The following is a 25874-nucleotide window of genomic DNA, read 5'->3' as shown; positions in this document are numbered from 1 at the left end:
GCCCCCTTGCAGGTGGTAATGTTAAGGGCAGGAGGAGGCGTAGTACCCTTATGGTAAAACCACATTATTTTTGTTTTGGAGGTATTGAGAGTGAGTTTGAGATGTGTAAAAGACTGCTGTAGTTGGTAAAAGCTATCTTGCAGGGTAGCTTGAACAGCATCAGGGGAGGAACCTGTGGCATAAAGGATTGTATCATCAGCATATAAGTGAATAAATGAATTACCTAGTGCCTGGGGAATGTTATTAATATAAATTAAGAAAAGTGTAGGGCCAAGGATGGAGCCTTGGGGGACACCCCTGGTAACCGGGAGAGAATGGGAGAAGCGGCTTTCAAATCTTACACGTTGAACCCGGTGAGACAGATAATTTGAGAACCAAACCAGTGAGTGATCAGTGACACCAATGCTGCCGAGTCTGTGGATGATTTTATTGTGGTCCACAGAGTCATAAGCTTTTGCAAGGTCAATGAAAATAGCAGCACAGTGTTATTTGTTATCTAACACAGATGTAATATCAGAGCACTTTAGTGGTAGCTGTAACACAACCATGCACAGAGCTCCCCAACTCGAGATTTTAGGCATTTGTAATAACAGCCTTCCACCTGGAGGCCAGTCCCAAGAGGACACCTGTGTGATACAGGCCAGGGGCCACAGGTGAGACTCATCTTTATCATCAGAATCCAGCGAGGAGATGATCTTCATGCTGCAGGATTAGCCTCACAAATGTTAACAAATCAGGTTTCAGTATAAACATAAATAAACACGTGAGGTAATCAGTTCCCTGTCAAAACAGGAGCGCTGCATGCCCTGCTGTGCTTCTCAGTCAAAAGATTCTGATCTGAAATAACATAGGATTGTGCAGCTGCACAAACGTGAACAAAACCAAGCTTCAGGATTCAGAGGAAAACGCTTCCCCAAGTGTTATATATGCAACACTCGTTAACTGGGGTGTTTCTTATTTGTAAATAAATAAATTATATTACTTTATAATACTTAAAAACATATGGTCCTTTAAAAAAAAGAAATGCTTAGAAAATTAATTATTAGATGAAATTAGAACTATCACAAGATAATTATTTAATAGATAAACCTCTGAAGAACAGACACGTTTCAGATCAGTCTATTCTCAAACCAAAATGTTATGAGCAACTGAAATTAGCAGAACAGCTTCTTTGTTAACATAAAACCAAAAATTGGGCTTTTAAAAGAGAGTTTAAATCACCATCCACATGAAGCAAACAGCAATTAGACACTGCAGATTCTCATTTACTTTTATTTTCCATAATAGTTTTATTTTATACATATAGAGGTACAGTACATCAAGCCATAATGAAACACAGAAAGAGTGAAACGCTGCTGTTACTTCCTGCAGTCAAACTCTCAAATCTAGACTCTACTATGCCACGGTCTGCTGGAAGAGTTTCTGAGAACACATTTCTGAAGAGTAAATGAACAGCTAAAGCACATTTTCAGCATTCATTTTCAATAAGATCATATGAATGTATTATTATAATGTGTAATTGCTGTATAAACCTCAGATCTGCTCTTAAACAAATGCCAGTCTTATCAGCTCTGACAAAGGAGAAGTTTCTAAAATAGTTCATTTGTGCATAGCTATAGTCTGAGTGACTAACATAAAGAGCTCAAACACCGCTGTCAGATGAACAGAAGTCAGAGAGAGAGGTTTCTGAAGAATCTTCCATCATGATGCTCTAGCTGCAGGTTTCTGAGCTGATCTCAGTACAGCATGCTCAGCTTCACTCGCAGTCTTCATTCATTCAGTCACTCAGATGCTGCGGTCATTCAGTCTCTGTCCCTGCTCTCTAGCTCCTGTGTGCTTCATTTCATCCCTTCGTTAGAGCGGTTTAATATTATCTGACTGTTACATTTTGCATGACACACCATTGCATCCATTTGAACAGCTTCTGATTCACAAACATCCATATATTCATGTTTTTAATAATGAACATAAAAATACATCAGTGTTTCCCAAGAGTCCCTGCATAATTGTCTTACATTCCTTATTTAGTCCTTTTTAAGAATGCTAAAATATTATTTTCAAATGAAGAGTTTGTCTTGTAATTAATTAACATGAGTACAGTAGCAAATTAACATCATCAATGCTTAAATAACACAAATCCAATGAACAGACCGAGAGAGACGACACAAAACTACAGTTAGATTTATTGCAAAGTAATGGGATGATGTTCTGGATAATGAGTTGTATTTACCTGAAACACATACAGTACATAGAGTTGATTTTCTACACAGCAGAACAGGTGTATACTGTCGTTCCAGGGACTTGGATTAACTGTCATCGCTAGTATGGCAAGCAGGTGGCGCTATTCCAGCAGATGAATACATTTTATATTCTGGTGCTTATATAAGTGTTCACAGACTAAGACGACTACAGATGTAACAGCGAAACGGATGTTCACAACTAAGAGAAATAAAGCTCTCTGAGCATTTTTAATGACAAACAACATCAAGAAATAAAAACATTAATAATTTAAATGTCAAAACACAAATATTACATAACCTTAAACTATTTTACACGTTTATCTTATAATTTAGCCACAAACACACACACACACACACTTCCCAGCTTGCACTAAGATATATCGCTCACACACTAAGGTATAATGTGACACAAGTAAGTGGACACACATATTAACAGCCTAAAATAAACCAGCATGCATCACTAGAAACATCACTGCTGTGCTGCACACTGTAAAGAAGGGAAGCACAGCACTGCCACGAACGATTCACCACAGCGGGGTTAGATGAAGACTAGTAGAGGATAGACTCGATAAGACTCTGAACCAGACTGAACCACAGGCACTGACAGACGACACACAGCGAGCCACACACACGTGAAGGGAAGCATCACGGGGACATGCAGGGATTCAGAGCTTCGGTACGGGACAGACGCTGAGAACGGCTCTGGAAAAACAGGTTCCAGCAGAAATGGAAACGGCCTCTTAAGGGGGAACCTGTCTGGTCGGGGAAGGTGGAGGACGACGGCTGTGTTAGAAGAAGACGACAGCGGTGCATGACAACAGAAGCATTGAGGAAGGCGATGGATGGTGGGGCAAGAGACAAAAAAGACAGAATTAGTATCTATAAGCAGTGTAGCATTATAAGACAGATGTTATTTGCTGACATGTTAATATATATGTGCATATATATGGTCACATAAACGCTGCTCTAGTGCTAGAATTGCAATTTAGTTCTCTTGTGAAAACTGGTAGTACTAGTGTAGTGCACGACTGTAATGCGTAAAGGTATGAAAACAGGGACGAGAGTAAAGTTTGCAAATGCTGGTGTAAGCCTGTTTTTTATGCATCTCTACATAAAGTGTCTACATTTGTCAAAACACACTTCACAAGGCAATTATGTACTGCACTATCAGCATTACCTCGAGGTTTGCTATAGCAAGCATTAGTGTAAAACCATCAGCTCAACCAATGCTGAGCAAGATTGTCAAGAAACGTCCTTTAGTATGGAGCTTTGTTTATGCCACAGTTGGACTACAGTTTACAGTATGTGCACTTGTATTTACCAAAGAAAGTAATGTAATATGAGGTAACTACATGGGTTAAGGTTAGGTTGAGGGGTTCAGGGTTAGTACCTAGTTGTTACCCAGTTATTTAAATTACTATAACAAGAACATAGTATATGTGTGCAGGACAAAATCATAAATTAAAGTCTTACTATAAGAACTGCACACTTGCAATGCACTGGCCAAGCATTCGTGCATGTGTTTGTGTACATGCGAGGAATATTTTAATACGACTAGAAATGCATGTGGTAAGTGAAGAGATCAGAGGTGTGAGAGAAAGGCGTTCCGAAGGAAAGATCTCACCTGGGAATGCTGGGAGGCGCTCGGTTGGGCCGGCTGGGAACCTGTGGGCTGTCAGCGCTGGTATTCAAGGGCCCAAGCGGTCCGGGCCGAGACGGAGGCGGAGGAGCACCTCTACCAGCAGGTCTCTGTCCTGCAGACATCCGGCGTGGAGCCGTGGGGCTCGGAGGAGGAGACCTGCAGAAACCAACAGAGACACTCACAGCGAAGAGAGCGAGAGAGCCCTACAGGGATAGAAAACTCCTGAGAGAACTGCTCTCCACTAGCTTTCTGTCACAGAACATTCTGGCTTCGCTCCATGGAGAACCACGGCCCATCACTGAAACTAATAAAGCTCTAACTCACCTAACCAGACCCGTCCGTTCCCTTCAACACGCTCATCTCTGAGCACAGGAACAGCTCTTCGCTGGCAAGAACAGAAGACTCAGACGGTCAAACCGCTGGTCACTTCAGCGCATCGACACAGGTGTAAGCAGAGGAATTTGAAAACATGTCAGAGAAAGTGTGTGGAGAGAAGCTGTAAAGATCGAGAAGTGTTCACTCTGTAGCTCTTGGGGAACGGAGCAGTTTGACCACGGTCAGTACCAGCAGGGGGCGCAGTACAAGACTCTAAAAAGCAATGTCCTTCAAGCAAGCTCTCACAGGGTCACGCAGGGTATCTACAGGATTTTAAGCTCAAATTTAAGTTCTGCACAAATAAAATTAATACCATAATAGCTAGGGCTAAACTGCAAAATGATGTAAAAAGCATGAAAATTATTAAACATGTAAAGCGTTTTGAGTACTTGCGCTATATAAATGTAAGGAATTATTTCACCCTTTAAACTGTTTTAAAGAATGGATGAGTTAAAGAATCGATTGTTAGATTTAAACAATTTTCATCAATTGTTATATTAATTAAATAACTTGTAAAAATATTTAACCGTCTTAATTGTTTAGATTTTTATAATGCATCCTCTTCTTGTCGATCCACCAGCTCATATTTACAGCTCTGTGCGTTTGATGTGTAAAAACACGTGTGGATGTTCACATTGTTCTGAACAAAAACAGCAGATGGGATTATTGGAAATGCATATTCATTCTCTGCCAGCAGATGGTGTTGTCTGGTCAGCAGAAATACAGCGGTTTCCCCAGTTTTTATTCAAAGAAATCATCTCCATTTTCATCAAATAAAGCTGTATCACTATTCTTGTCTTTCTGTCCCCAAATTTAAGATCTCTTGAAATAATTATTAAGACTTTTGTGTACCATTTAAGACTTTTTATGGCCTTAAATTTGATGAAAGTAAGACTTCTTAAGGACCCGCAGAAACCCTGTAATAAAAATTCCAGGATGTTTCAGGAAAGAGCAGGCAATCTGTTTCCATCATGGATCCTCCTTTCGCTAACACACAGCTGCTACCAATCACACACAGTATATAAATCAGTCTCACACCACCATTCACTGCAGAGTATTGTTTGGCGTTTATCTCTCATTCAGCGATAGCTACTCTACGGAGCCAGTTCTTGTTTAGTCTTGTCTTGCCTGTTTTCTTATGTTTAGATTCTTGCCTGTGATTTTGGTTTGCCCTTTTGTCTTGCTGTTTCGGACTCTGTTTTCTATTGTTAGCCACCGACTGACCACAGCCATTCTGGATTACTCTTCTGTCTTGCCCTCAATATACCTGTTTGCCATTGTTTGACCCTCGCCTGTTATGGCCACGTCTTTGAATAAAAGCTTGCAAATGGATCTAATCATCTCTCATCCCTGTCGCCTCGTAACATTGATAAAACCTAGAATATCAAAATCAACTGCAGGCGGCAGATCCTTTTCCTATTTGGCTCCTAATCTCTGGAATAACCTACCTAACATTGTTCGGGAGGCAGACACACTCTTGCAGTTTAAATCTAGATTAAAGACCCATCTCTTTAACCTGGCATACACATAACATACTAATATGCTTTTATTATCCAAATCCGTTAAAGGATTTTTAGGCTGCATTAATTAGGTAAACCGGAACCGGAAACACTTCCCATAACAACCTATGTACTTGCTACATCATTAGAAGAATGGCATCTACGCTAATATTAGTCTGTTTCTCTCTTGTTCCGAGGTCACCGTGGCCACCAGATCCAGTCTGTGTCCAGATCAGAGGGTCACTGCAGTCACCCGGATCCAGTACGTATCCAGACCAGATGGTGGATCAGCACCTAGAAAGGACCTCTACATCCCTGAAAGACAGCGGAGACCAGGACAACTAGAGCCCCAGATACAGATCCCCTGTAAAGACCTTGTCTCAGAGGAGCACCAGGACAAGACCACAGGAAACAGATGATTCTTCTGCACAATCTGACTTTGCTGCAGCCTGGAATTGAACTACTGGTTTCGTCTGGTCTAGTATGTTTAGTATGTTTATGTGTAAACCAGGTTAGAGGTGCCCTTGAGCAAGACACTGAACCCCCAGCTGTTCCCCGGGCACCGCTCCGGGTGTGTGTTCACTGCTGTGTGTGTGTCCTCACTGCTGTGTGTGTGTGTTCACTGCTGTGTGTGTGTGTTCACTGCTGTGTGTGTGTCCTCACTGCTGTGTGTGTGTGTTCACTGCTGTGTGTGTGTCCTGACTGCTGTGTGTGTGTCCTCACTGCTGTGTGTGTGTCCTCACTGCTGTGTGTGTGTGTTCACTGCTGTGTGTGTGTGTTCACTGCTGTGTGTGTGTCCTCACTGCTGTGTGTGTGTGTTCACTGCTGTGTGTGTGTCCTGACTGCTGTGTGTGTGTCCTCACTGCTGTGTGTGTGTCCTCACTGCTGTGTGTGTGTGTTCACTGCTGTGTGTGTGTGTTCACTGCTGTGTGTGTGTGTTCACTGCTGTGTGTGTGTGTTCACTGCTGTGTGTGTGTCCCGACTGCTGTGTGTGTGTCCTCACTGCTGTGTGTGTGTCCTCACTGCTGTGTGTGTGTGTGTCCTCACTGCTGTGTGTGTGTCCTCACTGCTGTGTGTGTGTGTTCACTGCTGTGTGTGTGTCCTCACTGCTGTGTGTGTGTCCTCACTGCTGTGTGTGTGTGTTCACTGCTGTGTGTGTGTCCTCACTGCTGTGTGTGTGTCCTCACTGCTGTGTGTGTGTCCTCACTGCTGTGTGTGTGTACTCACTGCTGTGTGTGTGTGTGTGTGTGTGTCCACTGCTGTGTGTGTGTCCTCACTGCTGTGTGTGTGTGTTCACTGCTGTGTGTGTGTGTTCACTGCTGTGTGTGTGTCCTCACTGCTGTGTGTGTGTCCTCACTGCTGTGTGTGTGTGTGTGTGTGTGTGTCCTGACTGCTGTGTGTGTGTCCTCACTGATGTGTGTGTGTCCTCACTGATGTGTGTGTGTCCTCACTGCTGTGTGTGTGTGTTCACTGCTGTGTGTGTGTGTTCACTGCTGTGTGTGTGTGTGTCCTCACTGCTGTGTGTGTGTGTTCACTGCTGTGTGTGTGTGTGTGTGTCCTCACTGCTGTGTGTGTGTCCTCACTGCTGTGTGTGTGTCCTCACTGCTGTGTGTGTGTGTTCACTGCTGTGTGTGTGTGTTCACTGCTGTGTGTGTGTGTTCACTGCTGTGTGTGTGTCCTCACTGCTGTGTGTGTGTGTTCACTGCTGTGTGTGTGTCCTGACTGCTGTGTGTGTGTCCTCACTGCTGTGTGTGTGTGTTCACTGCTGTGTGTGTGTGTTCACTGCTGTGTGTGTGTGTTCACTGCTGTGTGTGTGTGTTCACTGCTGTGTGTGTGTGTTCACTGCTGTGTGTGTGTCCCGACTGCTGTGTGTGTGTCCTCACTGCTGTGTGTGTGTCCTCACTGCTGTGTGTGTGTGTGTCCTCACTGCTGTGTGTGTGTCCTCACTGCTGTGTGTGTGTCCTCACTGCTGTGTGTGTGTGTTCACTGCTGTGTGTGTGTCATCACTGCTGTGTGTGTGTCCTCACTGCTGTGTGTGTGTGTTCACTGCTGTGTGTGTGTCCTCACTGCTGTGTGTGTGTACTCACTGCTGTGTGTGTGTGTGTGTGTGTGTGTCCACTGCTGTGTGTGTGTCCTCACTGCTGTGTGTGTGTGTTCACTGCTGTGTGTGTGTGTTCACTGCTGTGTGTGTGTGTTCACTGCTGTGTGTGTGTCCTCACTGCTGTGTGTGTGTCCTCACTGCTGTGTGTGTGTGTGTGTGTGTGTGTCCTGACTGCTGTGTGTGTGTCCTCACTGATGTGTGTGTGTCCTCACTGATGTGTGTGTGTCCTCACTGCTGTGTGTGTGTGTTCACTGCTGTGTGTGTGTGTTCACTGCTGTGTGTGTGTGTGTCCTCACTGCTGTGTGTGTGTGTTCACTGCTGTGTGTGTGTGTGTGTCCTCACTGCTGTGTGTGTGTGTTCACTGCTGTGTGTGTGTCCTCACTGCTGTGTGTGTGTCCTCACTGCTGTGTGTGTGTGTTCACTGCTGTGTGTGTGTGTTCACTGCTGTGTGTGTGTCCTCACTGCTGTGTGTGTGTGTTCACTGCTGTGTGTGTGTGTTCACTGCTGTGTGTGTGTGTTCACTGCTGTGTGTGTGTCCTCACTGCTGTGTGTGTGTGTGTGTTCACTGCTGTGTGTGTGTCCTCACTGCTGTGTGTGTGTGTCCTCACTGCTGTGTGTGTGTGTGTGTTCACTGCTGTGTGTGTGTCCTCACTGCTGTGTGTGTGTCCTCACTGCTGTGTGTGTGTGTGTGTTCACTGCTGTGTGTGTGTCCTCACTGCTGTGTGTGTGTCCTCACTGCTGTGTGTGTGTGTGTGTGTGTGTGTGTCCTGACTGCTGTGTGTGTGTCCTCACTGATGTGTGTGTGTCCTCACTGATGTGTGTGTGTGTCCTCACTGCTGTGTGTGTGTGTTCACTGCTGTGTGTGTGTGTTCACTGCTGTGTGTGTGTGTGTCCTCACTGCTGTGTGTGTGTGTTCACTGCTGTGTGTGTGTGTGTGTGTCCTCACTGCTGTGTGTGTGTCCTCACTGCTGTGTGTGTGTCCTCACTGCTGTGTGTGTGTGTTCACTGCTGTGTGTGTGTGTTCACTGCTGTGTGTGTGTGTTCACTGCTGTGTGTGTGTCCTCACTGCTGTGTGTGTGTGTTCACTGCTGTGTGTGTGTCCTGACTGCTGTGTGTGTGTCCTCACTGCTGTGTGTGTGTGTTCACTGCTGTGTGTGTGTGTTCACTGCTGTGTGTGTGTGTTCACTGCTGTGTGTGTGTGTTCACTGCTGTGTGTGTGTGTTCACTGCTGTGTGTGTGTCCCGACTGCTGTGTGTGTGTCCTCACTGCTGTGTGTGTGTCCTCACTGCTGTGTGTGTGTGTGTCCTCACTGCTGTGTGTGTGTCCTCACTGCTGTGTGTGTGTCCTCACTGCTGTGTGTGTGTGTTCACTGCTGTGTGTGTGTCATCACTGCTGTGTGTGTGTCCTCACTGCTGTGTGTGTGTGTTCACTGCTGTGTGTGTGTCCTCACTGCTGTGTGTGTGTACTCACTGCTGTGTGTGTGTGTGTGTGTGTGTGTCCACTGCTGTGTGTGTGTCCTCACTGCTGTGTGTGTGTGTTCACTGCTGTGTGTGTGTGTTCACTGCTGTGTGTGTGTGTTCACTGCTGTGTGTGTGTCCTCACTGCTGTGTGTGTGTCCTCACTGCTGTGTGTGTGTGTGTGTGTGTGTGTCCTGACTGCTGTGTGTGTGTCCTCACTGATGTGTGTGTGTCCTCACTGATGTGTGTGTGTCCTCACTGCTGTGTGTGTGTGTTCACTGCTGTGTGTGTGTGTTCACTGCTGTGTGTGTGTGTGTCCTCACTGCTGTGTGTGTGTGTTCACTGCTGTGTGTGTGTGTGTGTCCTCACTGCTGTGTGTGTGTGTTCACTGCTGTGTGTGTGTCCTCACTGCTGTGTGTGTGTCCTCACTGCTGTGTGTGTGTGTTCACTGCTGTGTGTGTGTGTTCACTGCTGTGTGTGTGTCCTCACTGCTGTGTGTGTGTGTTCACTGCTGTGTGTGTGTGTTCACTGCTGTGTGTGTGTGTTCACTGCTGTGTGTGTGTCCTCACTGCTGTGTGTGTGTGTGTGTTCACTGCTGTGTGTGTGTCCTCACTGCTGTGTGTGTGTGTCCTCACTGCTGTGTGTGTGTGTGTGTTCACTGCTGTGTGTGTGTCCTCACTGCTGTGTGTGTGTCCTCACTGCTGTGTGTGTGTGTGTGTTCACTGCTGTGTGTGTGTCCTCACTGCTGTGTGTGTGTCCTCACTGCTGTGTGTGTGTGTGTGTTCACTGCTGTGTGTGTGTCCTCACTGCTGTGTGTGTGTCCTCACTGCTGTGTGTGTGTGTGTGTTCACTGCTGTGTGTGTGTCCTCACTGCTGTGTGTGTGTCCTCACTGCTGTGTGTGTGTGTGTGTTCACTGCTGTGTGTGTGTCCTCACTGCTGTGTGTGTGTCCTCACTGCTGTGTGTGTGTGTGTGTCCACTGCTGTGTGTGTGTCCTCACTGCTGTGTGTGTGTGTCCTCACTGCTGTGTGTGTGTCCTCACTGCTGTGTGTGTGTGTTCACTGCTGTGTGTGTGTCCTGACTGCTGTGTGTGTGTGTTCACTGCTGTGTGTGTGTGTTCACTGCTGTGTGTGTGTCCTCACTGCTGTGTGTGTGTGTGTGTGTGTGTGTGTGTCCTCACTGCTGTGTGTGTGTGTACTCACTGCTGTGTGTGTGTCCTCACTGCTGTGTGTGTGTCCTCACTGCTGTGTGTGTGTGTGTCCTCACTGCTGTGTGTGTGTGTTCACTGCTGTGTGTGTGTCCTCACTGCTGTGTGTGTGTGTTCACTGCTGTGTGTGTTCACTGCTGTGTGTGTGTCCTCACTGCTGTGTGTGTGTCCTCACTGCTGTGTGTGTGTGTGTGTGTGTGTGTCCCCACTGCTGTGTGTGTGTCCTCACTGCTGTGTGTGTGTCCTCACTGCTGTGTGTGTGTGTTCACTGCTGTGTGTGTGTCCTCACTGCTGTGTGTGTGTGTTCACTGCTGTGTGTGTGTGTTCACTGCTGTGTGTGTGTCCTCACTGCTGTGTGTGTGTGTTCACTGCTGTGTGTGTGTGTTCACTGCTGTGTGTGTGTGTTCACTGCTGTGTGTGTGTCCTCACTGATGTGTGTGTGTCCTCACTGCTGTGTGTGTGTGTTCACTGCTGTGTGTGTGTGTTCACTGCTGTGTGTGTGTGTTCACTGCTGTGTGTGTGTCCTCACTGCTGTGTGTGTGTGTTCACTGCTGTGTGTGTGTTCACTTCTGTGTGTGTGTGTTCACTGCTGTGTGTGTGTGTTCACTGCTGTGTGTGTGTGTTCACTGCTGTGTGTGTGTCCTCACTTCTGTGTGTGTGTCCTCACTGCTGTGTGTGTGTTCACTTCTGTGTGTGTGTGTTCACTGCTGTGTGTGTGTCCTCACTGCTGTGTGTGTGTGTTCACTGCTGTGTGTGTGTTCACTGCTGTGTGTGTGTCCTCACTGCTGTGTGTGTGTCCTCACTGCTGTGTGTGTGTGTTCACTGCTGTGTGTGTGTGTTCACTGCTGTGTGTGTGTGTGTGTGTGTGTCCTCACTGCTGTGTGTGTGTGTTCACTGCTGTGTGTGTGTGTTCACTGCTGTGTGTGTGTGTTCACTGCTGTGTGTGTGTCCTCACTGCTGTGTGTGTGTCCTCACTGCTGTGTGTGTGTCCTCACTGCTGTGTGTGTGTGTTCACTGCTGTGTGTGTGTGTGTGTCCTCACTGCTGTGTGTGTGTGTTCACTGCTGTGTGTGTGTGTGTGTCCTCACTGCTGTGTGTGTGTCCTCACTGCTGTGTGCGTGCGCTTTAGATGGGTTAAATGCAGAGCACGAATTCTGAGTATGGGTCACCATACTTCGCTTTTGTCACTTTATTTAATACTGTTCAGTTGCTTTAACACAATCTGTATTGTTAAGCTTCAGTCTGTAGTTAACCACCCAGAGTTTGGCAGGAGTTGTATACTTTTAGAGGTCAAGAGACTCGACCACATTAACCTCCAGAGGCAGGCTGCACCGCTCCACAGCAGCTGAAGTATGCAAGAGATTGTGGTGTTTGTTGGTCAAATAAGAAAGTGCTTTACCAGCAGACCAACAGACCAGCAGCACAACCTCATCACTTCCCACAAGCTCCCAGAAGCCTTCAAGGATGAGGCAACCAATAAATGATGCCAGATCAGAACTCACTGGCACAGGATCTGCAGCTCTGGATCTTCCTGTGCTTTACTTAGATCAGACAGAGAAGAGCGGTTACCTGCGAGAGCCACCCGCACCAGCGCTCAGCCAGGAGTTATCGACCGGCGGAGGCAGCGGTGTGGTGATGGTGGTGGTGGAGATGTCTCCGATGATGGCCAGAGCTTCTTTCAGAGCGTGGTGTGTGCGCAGAACCTCCTCTCTCCGCTGCACCTGCTCCTGAGACTCGTCCATCAGCGCGTTCTGATCTCCAGCAGAGTACAGCTGCGCCAGGAGCTCCGCATTAATGAAGTCTTTCACCTTCGGAAGAGGAGGAATGTTAATTAGTCAGATTATCATATCGTGTCTTTCCTCTGCTGTGGCCTCAAAAATATCTGGACACTTGAGCAACAATTAAAGATGTAAGCATGTCTTTACAGGATTCAACAACATGCATGCCCTTTATTTCCAAGTCACAAACATACCCTTTAAAACATTTACAAGTGAAGTTTGTTATTTTTCTCAAATATAAAATAGTCAATTGGACACTTTTTTTTGCCAATCATAGTGTTTGGTGCTAGTTAATGCTCAGGAGCACACCTGAGTGACCCTGAGGAGATCTGACCTCATTCATCCAGAGACCAGCTGCTGAGAAAAAAATACAATGTCTTTATGTGGTTCCTATATTAATTTGAAGATTGTGAAATTATTGCAAAATAAAAGTATATTTAAATAGGTTAATGTCAGGTGGGATTAATTGCAACAACAGGCTTCGAGTAAAATGCTTCTTTTTTTTTTTTTTTGCGATCTGATCTGATCTGATCTGTCTCAAATATATTTTGTTATTTGTAGTCCAAACAGCAAAATATTTTGATTTGCACATATTTATCCTGAAATAAACCACATCTACACGGGGTTTGAAAATCAATCGAATTGCAAATTCTTTTTAGTTATAGTCATGTAGACAGAACAGGATTTCATGACTCGTATAACACTGTACAAGCTGCAGTAACGTCATGAATTCACTCGTTTATGTTCAAGTATCACAGAGCATGCATGAATGTTTAAGCACAGCCATGCTCTGATTCTTCTGATGAATTTCATGAGTCAGATATAATAGTGTTCAAACGGTCAAACCCTCATTTGTCCTCACAGTCACAGAGCATCCTGCTTACGTTATTGATCATCAGATGCATGATGCTCTTGGGCATGAGGTCACGGATGCATTTGTTGACGATGGCCATGTAGGAGTCCACCAGGTTCCTGATGGTCTCCACCTTCCTCTCCAGCTGAGGATCCATGGAGAAGTTCTCCGCCGGACCTGAACTCTCACTCTCCACCTGAGTCCAGGGAGAGAATCAGAAACGATGATGTGAACCTGATGTGAATGTAGGTCTGTTACACAGAGAGATATGCAGCAGGCACTGACCACGGCCCTCTCGGGATAAACGCCAGCACGCAGCAGCGACGCTCTCCAGCTCTCCACCTCCTCCAGAGTGTCACACGCCAGCTCCAGGAAACGGTTGTCCTTGAACACGTTCCTGAGAGAAACCCAGCCGTCACTCAGAGGAAAAGCACTGAACGCTCTCACCTGTGTGTGAAGAACCCGCTCCAGTCTGACCACATCACAAATCATCTCTGAGACCAGGAGTGGTCTGACCTCACACCACTAATAACCAAGAAAGTGATTCCACCACATTGTTCCTCTGTGTTAAGGTGGACATTTCTGTCCTCATAGAACTGGAATGATTATTAAAACATCAGCGTTAAATGAACGGGTCTTAAGAGTTTCTGATATCCTCTGTTCCTGATGGTGTGCTCTTTGTGAACTGATGACAAGGAATCAGATCATTTAAAACAGCTCTGACAATTCTATGTGAAACAAAAAGAAGTGAGAAGTGGTTTATTTACCGCTGCTCAGTGTTGAAGATGGCAAACATGTGCTTGCTGGACATGAAGCTTTTCTCCACATCTCTGACCTTCAGATTGTCCAGGGGCAGCATGTACTTCTTCTCTTTCTCCTGTGGGATTCAGATAGACATGGGTCAGCAGTTGAATTACAATTGAATTAGCTCAACCGCTTAATAAAGATCTCAAGTTCTTTTCATGATAAAAAGACTCCTTATGCAGCACCTACAGGGAATGAAAGAGCAGCTGTGAAAACAGACCATATATACCTGGCTAGGAGAGAGAGAAATGGCAAAAGGAGAGTTCAATAAACATGTAAAGATAAAGAAATGAGGCTGGAGAATGAAGAGAAATGACAGCTGCTGCGGAGCATGTGAAGAGTTATTAACATTATTAAATAAAGTCATAAATCCCCCTCATTCTCCATACAGAGATGCATTTCAGCATCACATTGACTCCTAATGCATAAAATTCATCCCATAATGCCAGAGGTGCTCACCTCATCATCTTTGAACCAGGACAGGCTCTCGGCGGTCAGCACGAACCAGTACTCCTTTGCTCCTCCCTTCATGATGCTGATGTTATTGATGGTCAGCCAGCCCTTACGGATCACCTGACAGATGAAGCGAGACGCGTCACACACAAACACACACTCAGCACAGCAGGGATCAGTGCAGGACACACGAGTGCAGAGTGACGTGAGAAATCAACAGTGAGATACGTAACGGTGACTGCGAGCGCTTCACTCAGGCCATCCTAGCTGTACATGACTTTCTTCTTTCAGATGAATCCAGTCAGAGTTACATTAAATATCCTGGCTCTTCCCTTATGAACTCTATTGGGGTTAGACAACCACTTCTAACACAAAAGACTGCTTTGTAATTAATCTTCCTGATGTATCCCAATTCCTTAGCACATCCAAAACCTCAGAACCACTTGATGATGTAACAGAAACTATGGACTCTCTCTTTTCTAGCATTTTAAATACAGTTGCTCCTTTACGCTTAAGGAAGGATAAGGAAAACAGTTTGACACCATGGTATAATGAGCATACTCGCACCCTAAAGAGAGCAGCCCGAAAAATGGAGCGCAGCTGGAGGAAAACAAAACTAGAGGTATTTCGTATTGCTTGGCGGGAAAGTAACATATCCTACAGAAAAGCATTAAAAACTGCTAGATCCGATTACTTTTCTTCTCTTTTAGAAGAAAACAAACATAACCCCAGGTATTTATTCAATACAGTGGCTAAATTAACGAAAAATAAAGCCTCAACAAGTGTTGACATTTCCCAACACCACAGCAGTAATGAGTTTATGAACTACTTTACTTCTAAAATCGATACTATTAGAGATAAAATTGCAACCATTCAGCCGTCAGCTACAGTATCACATCAGACAGTGCACTATAGACCCCCTGAGGAACAGTTCCACTCATTCTCTACTATAGGAGAGGAAGAATTGTATAAACTTGTTAAATCATCTAAACCAACAACATGTATGTTAGACCCTATACCATCTAAGCTCCTAAAAGAGGTGCTTCCAGAAGTCATAGATCCTCTTCTGACTATTATTAATTCCTCATTGTCATTAGGATATGTCCCCAAAACTTTCAAACTGGCTGTTATTAAGCCTCTCATCAAAAAACCACAACTTGACCTTAAAGAACTAGTTAATTATAGACCAATCTCGAATCTCCCTTTTCTGTCCAAGGTACTAGAAAAGTTGGTATCCTCACAATTATATTCCTTCTTAGAGAAAAATCTGTGAGGATTTCCAGTCAGGATTTAGACCGTATCATAGTACTGAGACTGCTCTCCTTAGAGTTACAAATGATCTGCTCTTATCATCTGATCGTGGGTGTATCTCTCTATTAGTTTTATTGGATCTTAGTGCTGCGTTTGACACAATTGACCACAACATTCTTTTGCATAGACTTGAACACTTTGTTGGCATCAGTGGAAGTGCATTAGCATGGTTTAAATCGTACTTATATGACCGCCATCAGTTCGTAGCAGTGAATGAAGATGTATCCTATCGATCACAAGTGCAGTATGGAGTACCTCAAGGCTCAGTACTAGGGCCGCTACTCTTCACGCTTTATATGTTACCCTTGGGAGATATCATCAGGAAACATGGTGTTAGCTTTCACTGTTATGCTGATGATACTCAACTCTATATTTCTTCGCAGCCCGGTGAAACACACCAATTTGAAAATCAAGCGGAATGCATAGTCGATATAAAAAACTGGATGACAAGTAATTTCTTACTGCTAAATTCTGAAAAAAAAACCAGAGGCGTTAATTATAGGACCTAAAAACTCTGCTTGTAATAACCAGAGGTTTTTGGGTAACTAACACTTTTTGGAGTATATTTAAAGATGGGTACTTTTACTCTTACTTGAGTAATTTTTTTGGGAAAAATCTGTACTTTTACTTCGTTACTATGGGCGACGCTCCTCTCGTTACTTTATCTTAAAGCAATAAATGTTATAAATGCTTCAGTTTGATCCAAACACACCGTCTACTTTTCTCTGGGCAATCAGCGATGCCCATTCGCGAATGATTCATTCTTTTGAGTCAATTCTGTTCAAAGGCTTGTTCAAACCAGTTGGCAAACGAGTGAATTGGTTCATGAATCAGTTTGAATGATTCGTTCAGTTCCCTGCCACGTGCGCTGAGCGTCTGAAATGGTTCACTTCACTCAGAGTTGAAACGTTTAAGAACAGAAAGAGCGTTGAAGATGTGGCTGGAACTGCACTGAATTGAAAGCAAATCTGCAAAGGCTATTATTTGCTTGCGATGAAGATCTGTATTGGATGAACACCACGTGAGCGGTCTACGGTTCAACAGGTATAACTTGGGCTACACTCGATTACAGAACATGATACCACTATGATATTAGTTTGTTGTACGTGTAACTTATAACAGAGGGGAACCAAGTTGAATGCAGCTTCCAAAAGACAAAAAATAGCCGATTAATATTTTCTATATTTGATACAATCACACCGATGTGAGAACTCAGCGAGTCATATCATAATAGCTGCTAAATTCAGATCTGTGATTGCTTGCTGGCGCTGAGCCAGAGATAGATGTGTTTTTACAGCACTGCGCATTATAACCAATCACAAAAGATTCTGTTGAGCTTATTAAAGCATTGGCCAATCAGAGGCGTTCAGATGAGTCATCGCTGAAATGCCGGTGCTTCCTTCACTCGCTCGCTGACTGAATACCTCTTTCTGGCGAATTCTCTCGCAGAAACAACAAAGTGAAGATGTGTGTACGAATCTTTAATTAAGATATTGATTTGACAGTGTTAACAGGTTCAGTGATTTTAATGGGAGTTTCTGAGAGTGATTGAAATCTAGACTGTCAGTGAAAATGATCTTTGATAATGTAAATGTTATTTGCTCTCTTTCTGAACAATGAAAGATTAGCAGCAGTTTTTATATCACATTAACTTTCAATGTTAAATTCACATTTAATATAAAGTCAGTCGTATTAAAAATATGTTATGGCATGACACCTATACAGACAGGTTTTTATAATAAATTACATAATTAGGCTACTTTGACCATCGCATATTATAATTATTAACAATTTATGATAAGTGAGAATCCAGATATTTCATTGTATAGTTCATGAATCTGGGAATGTTTCTAATAAAAATGAAAAAAAAAAAAAAAAAAAAAAAAATAATGCTTAATAATAATTTGCCAATATGCGGTGGCCTCTGTGTGTCACATGACGACCCCCCCATGCCTAGACACAATTAATAAAGATATTTCCACAATATTTACGCTTGCAGAAATATACATTTGTTTACATTTAGCAGAACAGATGAAAGAAGATCCGTCAATATGCATTTGGTTCGTTATGTTCAGATGTTCAGTAACTTAGCTGTTATGTTAGGAGTTTTCACTCTTCTTTGTGTCAGAGGTTATTTATACATATATAATACATACTTATATAATTTATTTCGTGATGCAAATCCGAATTTTCATCAGCTGTTACTCCATTTTTCAGAGTTATGATCCTTCAAATAAATCTAATATATTGATTTATTACCAGTGCTGGAAACCGTTTTGCAGCTTAATATTTTTTTGGAACCTGTGAGATTTTGTTTAGGATTATTTGATGAATAGAAAGATAAAAAAAGAACATCATTGATAGTAAATCAACATATTGGAATGATTTCTGAAGGATTATGTGACATTGAATATATATATATATATTTATTTATTTATATTTATACACACACACATAACATACATTTTATCTATATATCTAAATAAAAATAGGCTCAGTATATATGACCCAAAGTAACTAGTAACTAACTACTTGAGTAGATTTTTATCCGATACTCTTTTACTCTTACTCAAGTAACTATTCAGACTAGTACTTTTACTTTTACTTGAGTAAATATTTCTATAAGGTTTCTATAAGTCTAAGACTTGATGGATTCTCTGTCAATTCTTTGTCATCAGTTAGGAACCTAGGTGTGCCACTTGATAGCAATCTTTCCTTAGAAAGAAACGTTTCTAGCATTTGTAAAACTGCATTTTTCCATCTCAAAAATATACTGTATCTAAATTAGATCCTTTTCCTATTTGGCGCCCAAACTCTGGAATAACCTACCTAACATTGTTCGGGAGGCAGACACACTCTTGCAGTTTAAATCTAGATTAGAGACCCATCTCTTTAACCTGGCATACACATAACATACTAATATGCTTTTATTATCCAAATCCGTTAAAGGATTTTTAGGCTGCATTAATTAGGTAAACCGGAACCGGAAACACTTCCCATAACACCCGATGTACTTGCTACATCATTAGAAGAATGGCATCTACGCTAATATTTGTCTGTTTCTCTCTTATTCCGAGGTCACCGTAGCCACCAGATCCAGTCTGTGTCCAGATCAGGGGGTCACTGCAGTCACCCGGATCCAGTACGTATCCAGACCAGATGCTGGATCAGCACCTAGAAAGGACCTCTACATCCCTGAAAGACAGCGGAGACCAGGACAACTAGAGCCCCAGATACAGATCCCCTGTAAAGACCTTGTCTCAGAGGAGCACCAGGACAAGACCACAGGAAACAGATGATTCTTCTGCACAATCTGACTTTGCTGCAGCCTGGAATTGAACTGCCTTTAACTGTCATTTAACATTATTGACACTGTTTTCCTAATGAATGTTGTTCAGTTGCTTTGACGCAATCTTTTTTTGTTTAAAGTGCTATATAAATAAAGGTGACTTGACTTCCAAGCTTTATAATGGCGGCGAATGGGTATTGAGATTTTGAAGCCCAATAAAGCATATACATTAATCATAAAAAGTGTCCCACAAAGCTCCGGGGTGGGGGGTGGTTTGGGTAAAGGCCTCCTGTTGCGATTCCTTATCATCATGCGAATCATGCACTTTATTGGGCTTCAAAATCTCAAATCCTGATTGGATTTGTTTGAAAGAAGAAAGTCATTCACGGCTAGGATGGCTTGAGGGCGAGTAAATCAAGGGTTCATTTTTTATTTTTGGGTGAACTGTTCCTTTAAAGTCACAAAGATCTGAAAACTTTCCTCTGGTTCATGCAGTGAACTGAACTACATCTACTGCTCCATAACCTCAGTGCATTTAGTTACATACATCAACCTGACATCTTACAATTATTCCAGAGGCTGGAGGAGAGGAGACCTGAAGAGACACACACACACACACACACAATTTTATGCTCAAGATCCCTTTAATTAAAGTCAATCCGCACTCATGGATCACATGATCCTCCAAACGCTCTTCTCTCATCAGTGCGCCGTGACACTAACTTGACACTAACCACACTACGCTGAAATTACAAGTAACGACTGCTTGTGTTTCACTAAGAATGTCGGATTATTAATTAAACATGCAGACCTGAGCTACATATACAGCAAACCGAGGCTGAAAACTGTCAGATGATAAATAACCCAGACTGATCACTCTGGATCAATCTGCTGCAGGATTTCATTTCTCACAGCAAAACTTAACGTCTGTCCTGTATGTTTCTGACAATGCCATTCTTATCCCAGACAGCAAGCAGTATGCCCAGAACCGACCCACATCTGGCCCGCGTAAAATCCATGCGGGCCAAATGTGGGCCAGATCTGGGCCGAAACTGTTTGCTGTCTGGGTAATTCACTGTAATGTAAGAAATATTTGACAGCAGGCCAGTAAATGATTGAAAAATAATGCAAAACTGAGGTGTAAGGGGCCGTTCACAAGTGTTTTTCCATTGCGCTTGTCTTTTGCAGCATCTCACACATGAGTGCCGAAGATGCCATGTCAAGTATTTCACTTTCACACACAGTGCCGCTAATCAAACAGTGGGCCAATCAGAAGACCCCTGAGGCGGGGCAAGTGGCGGAAGCTTTTGTTTACAGGAGCAAGTTGCAAACCTTTGAGTTTTTAGACGTGATCTGTGAACGGCCCCTAACTGCCACACTGCAACATCTCCACTTTTCCAGTATTTTTCAATAATACGGTGTTAATGTTAAACAGAGGAGTTTCTATCCATCATCAGTGTCTATGGAGACAGAGACAATCTGACACGGATGAGATAGGAAGGACTGGAGAGAGACAGGGATGCAGTTATGAGAGGCTCTTACCTGGAGCTCCTGAGCCAAACACAACAGCACATCAGGCAGGAGCCGCTCGCGCACACGGGAGGATAGTGAAGAGAACATGACACGCGTGTTTGAGAACAGAAACACAACTCAACATGTCCATAAACACATGGACATCCTGACAAACACAAGAACTACTGAGTAATAAAGTGAGGGCAGTAAAACCAGACCAGAAAGAAAGTCAAAGCCATGTAAAATGACAAAAAAATAAATAAATAGCATTGATGTCTGGAGTGCTATAAACATAGATGGCCTTCACAAACACCAACAAACATACAGGACACACCGACCTGATTCCCAGCAGAACTCTTCTTATTCGCCTGGCTACTCCTCTGCTGAGCACTGAAAGAGAGACAGAGAGAGACAGAGACAGAAAGAGAAAGACAGAGAGAGGGAGAGTGTGTGTGTGTGTGAGAGAGAGAGAGAGCGAGATAGAACGAGAGAGCAATGGTGAATATGATGACATGATGCAGAATGACTGACTGTGAGTCTATTAGAATGCAGTGATATGAGCCTAAAATACCTTCAATACCTTCAATACCACGACTTAGGTGCCCTTGAGCAAGGCACCGAACCCCCAACTGCTCCCCGGGCGCCGCAGCATAAATGATGAACACTGCTCCGGGTGTGTGCTCACAGTGTGTGTGTGTGTTCACTGCTCCGGGTGTGTGCTCACAGTGTGTGTGTGCGTTCACTGCTCCGGGTGTGTGCTCACAGTGTGTGTGTGTGTGTTCACTGCTCTGTGTGTGTGCATTTCGGATGGGTTAAATGCAGAGCACAAATTCTGAGTATGGGTCACCATACTTGGCTGAATGTCACTTCACTCACTCACTTCACTCACTAAAATTCTAAATATCAGAATAAAAAAATAACCCTAACCCTCTTATATTTATATCATATGATATAGGTATCACACCAGCTAAAGTGCCGTATGTTGATTTATACAACAGTTCAATAAACAAGAACTTAATGTTTTGGTTAATATAGTTAATATTGTCAGTTTTTGCTCAGTTAGGGTTAGGGTTAGGCCACAGAAGAACTGCTAAGTGTCTCTGATCAACACACAGCAGTGATTCGCAACTGAATGAAGCCATGATTTTGAATGAATCAAGTGAGTCAATGAATCAAAGACTCATACATAAAGAGTCACTTGCTTCGTTTCTGAATGAATCAGCCATTTGATTGAATCGTTAAATGAATGATTCAATGATTCAACTCACCGCCACCTACTAGTGCTTATCTTTATATTGAGAGTATTTTCATATTTCAGTATTAAAAAAATATGAACTATATGAACTTATTTCCATTTTTGGCCGGCAGCCATATCACCCTGGAGCCCAAGACCGGTTGCACACTGAAGCTAAGCAGGGTTTGAGCTGGTCAGTACCTGAATGGGAGACCTCCTGAGAAAACTAGGTTGCTTCTGGAAGAGGTGCTAGTGAGGCCAGCAGGGGGCGCTCACCCTGTGGTCTGTGTGGGTCCTAGCACCCCAGTGTAGTGATGGGGACACTATACTGTCAACAAGCACCGTCCTTCGGATGAGACGATAAACCGAGGTCCTGACTCTCTGTGGTCGTTAAAAATCCCGAGGTGTGACCTCGGCATCCTGGCTAAATTCAGCCATTGGCCTCTGACCATCATGGCCTCCTAACAATCCCCATTTCTGCTGATTGGCTTCATCACTCTGTCTCCTCTCCACCAGTAAGCTAAGTGTGTGTGTGTGTGTGTGTGCGGGGCGTTCTGGATCATCATCCAGGTGGATGCTGCACACTGGTGGTGGATGAGGAGATACCCCCAGACTATGTAAAGCGCTTTGAGTGCCTAGAAAACGCTATATAAATGTAATGAATTAATAATTATTTATTATCATTCTTTATTCAATGTTAAACCAAAATATTTATTTTTGTCTACTCAATGCTTTTCTCCTTTAACACAATAATAGCTGATATTTTGAAGGTATGTCTCAGTCAAATAGATTGATAGTGTAATTGATTAATAGATCAAATAGATAAAATTGTGACCCTGGAGCAAAAATTTAGATTTATACATAATCTGAAAGCTAAATAAATAAATAATCCATTGATGTATAGTTTGTTAGGAGGGCAATATTTGTCTGAGAAAATCATCTTTAAAGTTGTTCAAATGAAGTTCTTAGCTATGCACTGGGACGCATCCTCAGTGATGTACCCTGGGATCATTGGGTGTTTGGGGTCTCTAAACATCATACACTCTCACCCAGGCGACCCAGCCGGAGTTGATCAAGCCCCGACTTGCATCCCAGTAGCAGCCCCACAGATCAGTCCTCTTAATCCAAAGCCACCTTGTGGTCTTCTCTGCAGCTTTACTTGCACCTTGAATGGGCCTCTTCTTGGCCACCCCTGTAATGCCCAAATGACTGCAAAGTGAACGTCAAACAAAGCCTCTACAGCCGACTTCTATAGGCTCATAGAATGTTCTCCAGCCTTTCTCTCGTTCACTCCTCCACCAGTTCCTGGTACTTAGCACGTTTCCTCTCATTTCTTCCTCAATATGCTCTTCCCAGGAAATCGTAAGTTCCAGGATGATCAGCTGTTTTGAAACCTCAGAGGTAACTATCATGTCTGGGTTGCAATGTGCTGAGGGAACCTATGTTGTTTTCCCAGGTTGGCCTGCAGCTGCCAGTCCAAGGCTTTGTGGAGGAGGCCTGTTGTTAATTGTGGGCATGCCCTGGGTTTTCTCTCCAGTGGACTACCTTCTTTGGAGCATGATGGTACTTGCTGGTGCTGATGGCTGAGGCTAAGCTCTCAGCAATTGCCTTAAGCACCTGGTCATGGTGCCATCGAAAGCGAGCATCAGCCAAAGCCTTTGAGCAGCTGCTGAGGAGATGTTCTAAAGAGCCTCTTCCAGAGCAAAGAAGGTAGGAAGGTGTCTCGCTCTTCCCCCAGACATGGAGGTTCGCTGGGCTTGGCAGGGCATCATAGACAGCTTGTACCAGGAAATGGACCTGATGGAAATCTGCCTGCAAGATGTTTGCCCAGGGGTTTCCTGTGCTGCAGTGTACTCTTCCACCTAGTCCACACTCCCTGCTGCCAGAGTCCCACCGCCGTGCTCACTCACTCTTCCTCCACGCCTGCATTGGACCTCTTCCTGACGTAGATGGTGTCTTTCTTTGCCACGGGCCTGTCTAACCAGGATCTTTGGGAAGTAGCCCAAGCCCACTCTGCCTGTCGCCACTGTGCCCACCAGCGCCTTTTGTGCCAGGTGTGATTCTACCACCTCCACTGCTTTCACAGCCTTCCATTTCCTTCCTGTCCTCACCTCAATGCTGGCTGATGACACCTTGAAGCCCTTACTGTAGGGCTTCTCTGGTGCATACCACCATAAATTCTTCTGCAAGGCCACTGAACGGTAGCTGCAGGATGTTACTTGTCCCATAGAGTGCAGCGCTGGTAAGACTGCATGGAAGACTGAGCAACTTCCGAAGAAAGCCACTGATCTTGTCAAACTCTTGACAGATTGCTCGGTGATGGTTTGGATGACAGTTCCTGAGATGGAAAAATGGAACTTGTCAACCATTTTACCCTTTTGCAGCACCATGGACCTTGACTTGGAGGGCTTAACACTCATCCTTTGACCAGGTGATGAGTCTCTCAAGTCCTTGTAGGACCATAGGTGAGAGTAGGAACGTAGATTGACCGGTAAATCGAGAGCTTTGCCTTACAGCTCAGCTCCTTCTTCACCACGACAGACCGGTACATCGACCACATTACTGCAGAAGCTGCACCGATCCGTCTGTCAATCTCCCGTTCCATCCTTCCCTCACTCGTGAACAAGACCCCAAGATACTTAAACTCCTCCACTTGAGGCAGGAACTCTCCACCAACCTGAAGTGAGCAATCCACTCTTTTCCGACTGAGAACCATGGCCTCGGACTTGGAAGTGCTGATTCTCATCCCAGCCGCTTCACACTCGGCTGCAAACCATCCCAGTGCATGCTGAAGGTCCTGGTCTGAGGAGGCCAACACAAAAACATCATCCGCAAAAGGCAGCGGCGAAATCGTATGGTCCCCAAACCGGACACTCTCCGGCCCTTGGCTGTGCCTAGAAATTCTGTCCATAAAAATTATCAACAGAACCGCTGACAAAGGGCAGCCCTGCTGGAGTCCAACATGCACCGGGAACAGGTCTGACTTACTGCCGGCAATGCAAACCAAGCTCTTGCTCCGGTCGTACAGGGACCGAACAGCCCTAAGCAGGGGTAACCCGCATCCTGAAATTATTGTAGTAATCCAGGATCAGGTCCATAGTCTTACTGGGAACATGGTGGAGGTGTAGTGCGAGCTCGACCAGCTTGTGCGGTATGGACCCATTGGCATTTGCCAGGTCCATCCACAAAACAACTAGGTTGCCTCTGTTCTCATGGGTGTCTCTGATGAGTTGTGTAACTACACCAGTGTGTTCCAAGCAGCTGGGAGCTCCAGGAATCCCCCCTTCTGCACTGAGGGGTCGATGTATTTGTTCTTGAGGAGAAACTCTGTCAGTCTTCATGAGACGATGCTGAAAAACACCTTCCCTTCAACACTCAGTAGTGAGATGGTTTGAAACTGGTTGATGTTTTTCAAGTTTCCTCTTTGCATGCATATGTGTATTACTAATCAAACATTAAGTTTTGATATATTTACAGTAGGAAATTTTACTAAATATGTTCATGGAACATGATCTTTACTTAATATCCTAATGATTTTTGGCATAAAAGAAAAATCAGTAATTTTGCCCCATACAATGTAATTATTTGTCTATTGCTACAAATATACCCCATCGGCTTAAGACTTGTTTTGCGCTGCAGGGTCACATTTAATTAGTTACAAAATGGCGAATAATTATATTAAAAATGTTAATTGCTTGACAGCCCTTCAGCACATACTTGGCGAAGCCGATGAAGTCCTCGTGGTTGGTGTTGATGTAGGCGAGCTGAACGTCAATGAGCAGCAGCACCTGCAGAGACACAAACACAAACGCTGCAGAGCCGTAATCTCGTTATCCACCTGCACACACAGACATCCAGGTGTGTCCTACCTGCTCTTTGGCCTGGCTCTCTCGGTCACGGATATGAGACGTGACGATCCTCTCCGTCTCCTCCCGCAGGTGAGGGAACGAATCCAGCTGAGCGTGAAGAACATGAAACACAGAATTAGAAACCTGACCCACAGTTTTAGGACAGCATGACAGTGCACTAATCTGATTACTGATCGAGTGTTTGACAAACCCTCCTCCGGTGTACATCTGGAAACACAGCACATGTTCAGTTACAAACTGCTGTAATGATGC

The 25874-nt window shown here is 44.2% G+C and overlaps 1 protein-coding gene across 1 annotated transcript in view; it reads right to left on the bottom strand.

The window, feature by feature from the left end:
- Window positions 1–1256: 1256 nt before the first annotated feature.
- Window positions 1257–25874, bottom strand: part of dnm3b (dynamin 3b) — a 50175-nt gene continuing 25557 nt past the window's right edge. The window contains exons 12-21 of the mRNA XM_059564216.1: window positions 25623–25709; window positions 25471–25541; window positions 20858–20909; window positions 14414–14527; window positions 13918–14027; window positions 13436–13547; window positions 13182–13346; window positions 12089–12327; window positions 3865–4038; window positions 1257–3023 (exon numbers count right to left, since the gene is read on the bottom strand). Coding sequence (XP_059420199.1) covers window positions 2981–3023; window positions 3865–4038; window positions 12089–12327; window positions 13182–13346; window positions 13436–13547; window positions 13918–14027; window positions 14414–14527; window positions 20858–20909; window positions 25471–25541; window positions 25623–25709 — 1167 coding nt within the window. The 3' untranslated portion in view covers window positions 1257–2980. The remainder of the gene's footprint in view (window positions 3024–3864; window positions 4039–12088; window positions 12328–13181; window positions 13347–13435; window positions 13548–13917; window positions 14028–14413; window positions 14528–20857; window positions 20910–25470; window positions 25542–25622; window positions 25710–25874) is intronic.

The sequence above is a fragment of the Carassius carassius genome, chromosome 12 (genome assembly GCF_963082965.1).
Source record: "Carassius carassius chromosome 12, fCarCar2.1, whole genome shotgun sequence".
In the NCBI taxonomy this organism is placed as follows: Eukaryota; Metazoa; Chordata; class Actinopteri; order Cypriniformes; family Cyprinidae; genus Carassius; species Carassius carassius.
This window is presented reverse-complemented; position numbering and strand designations above follow the sequence as displayed.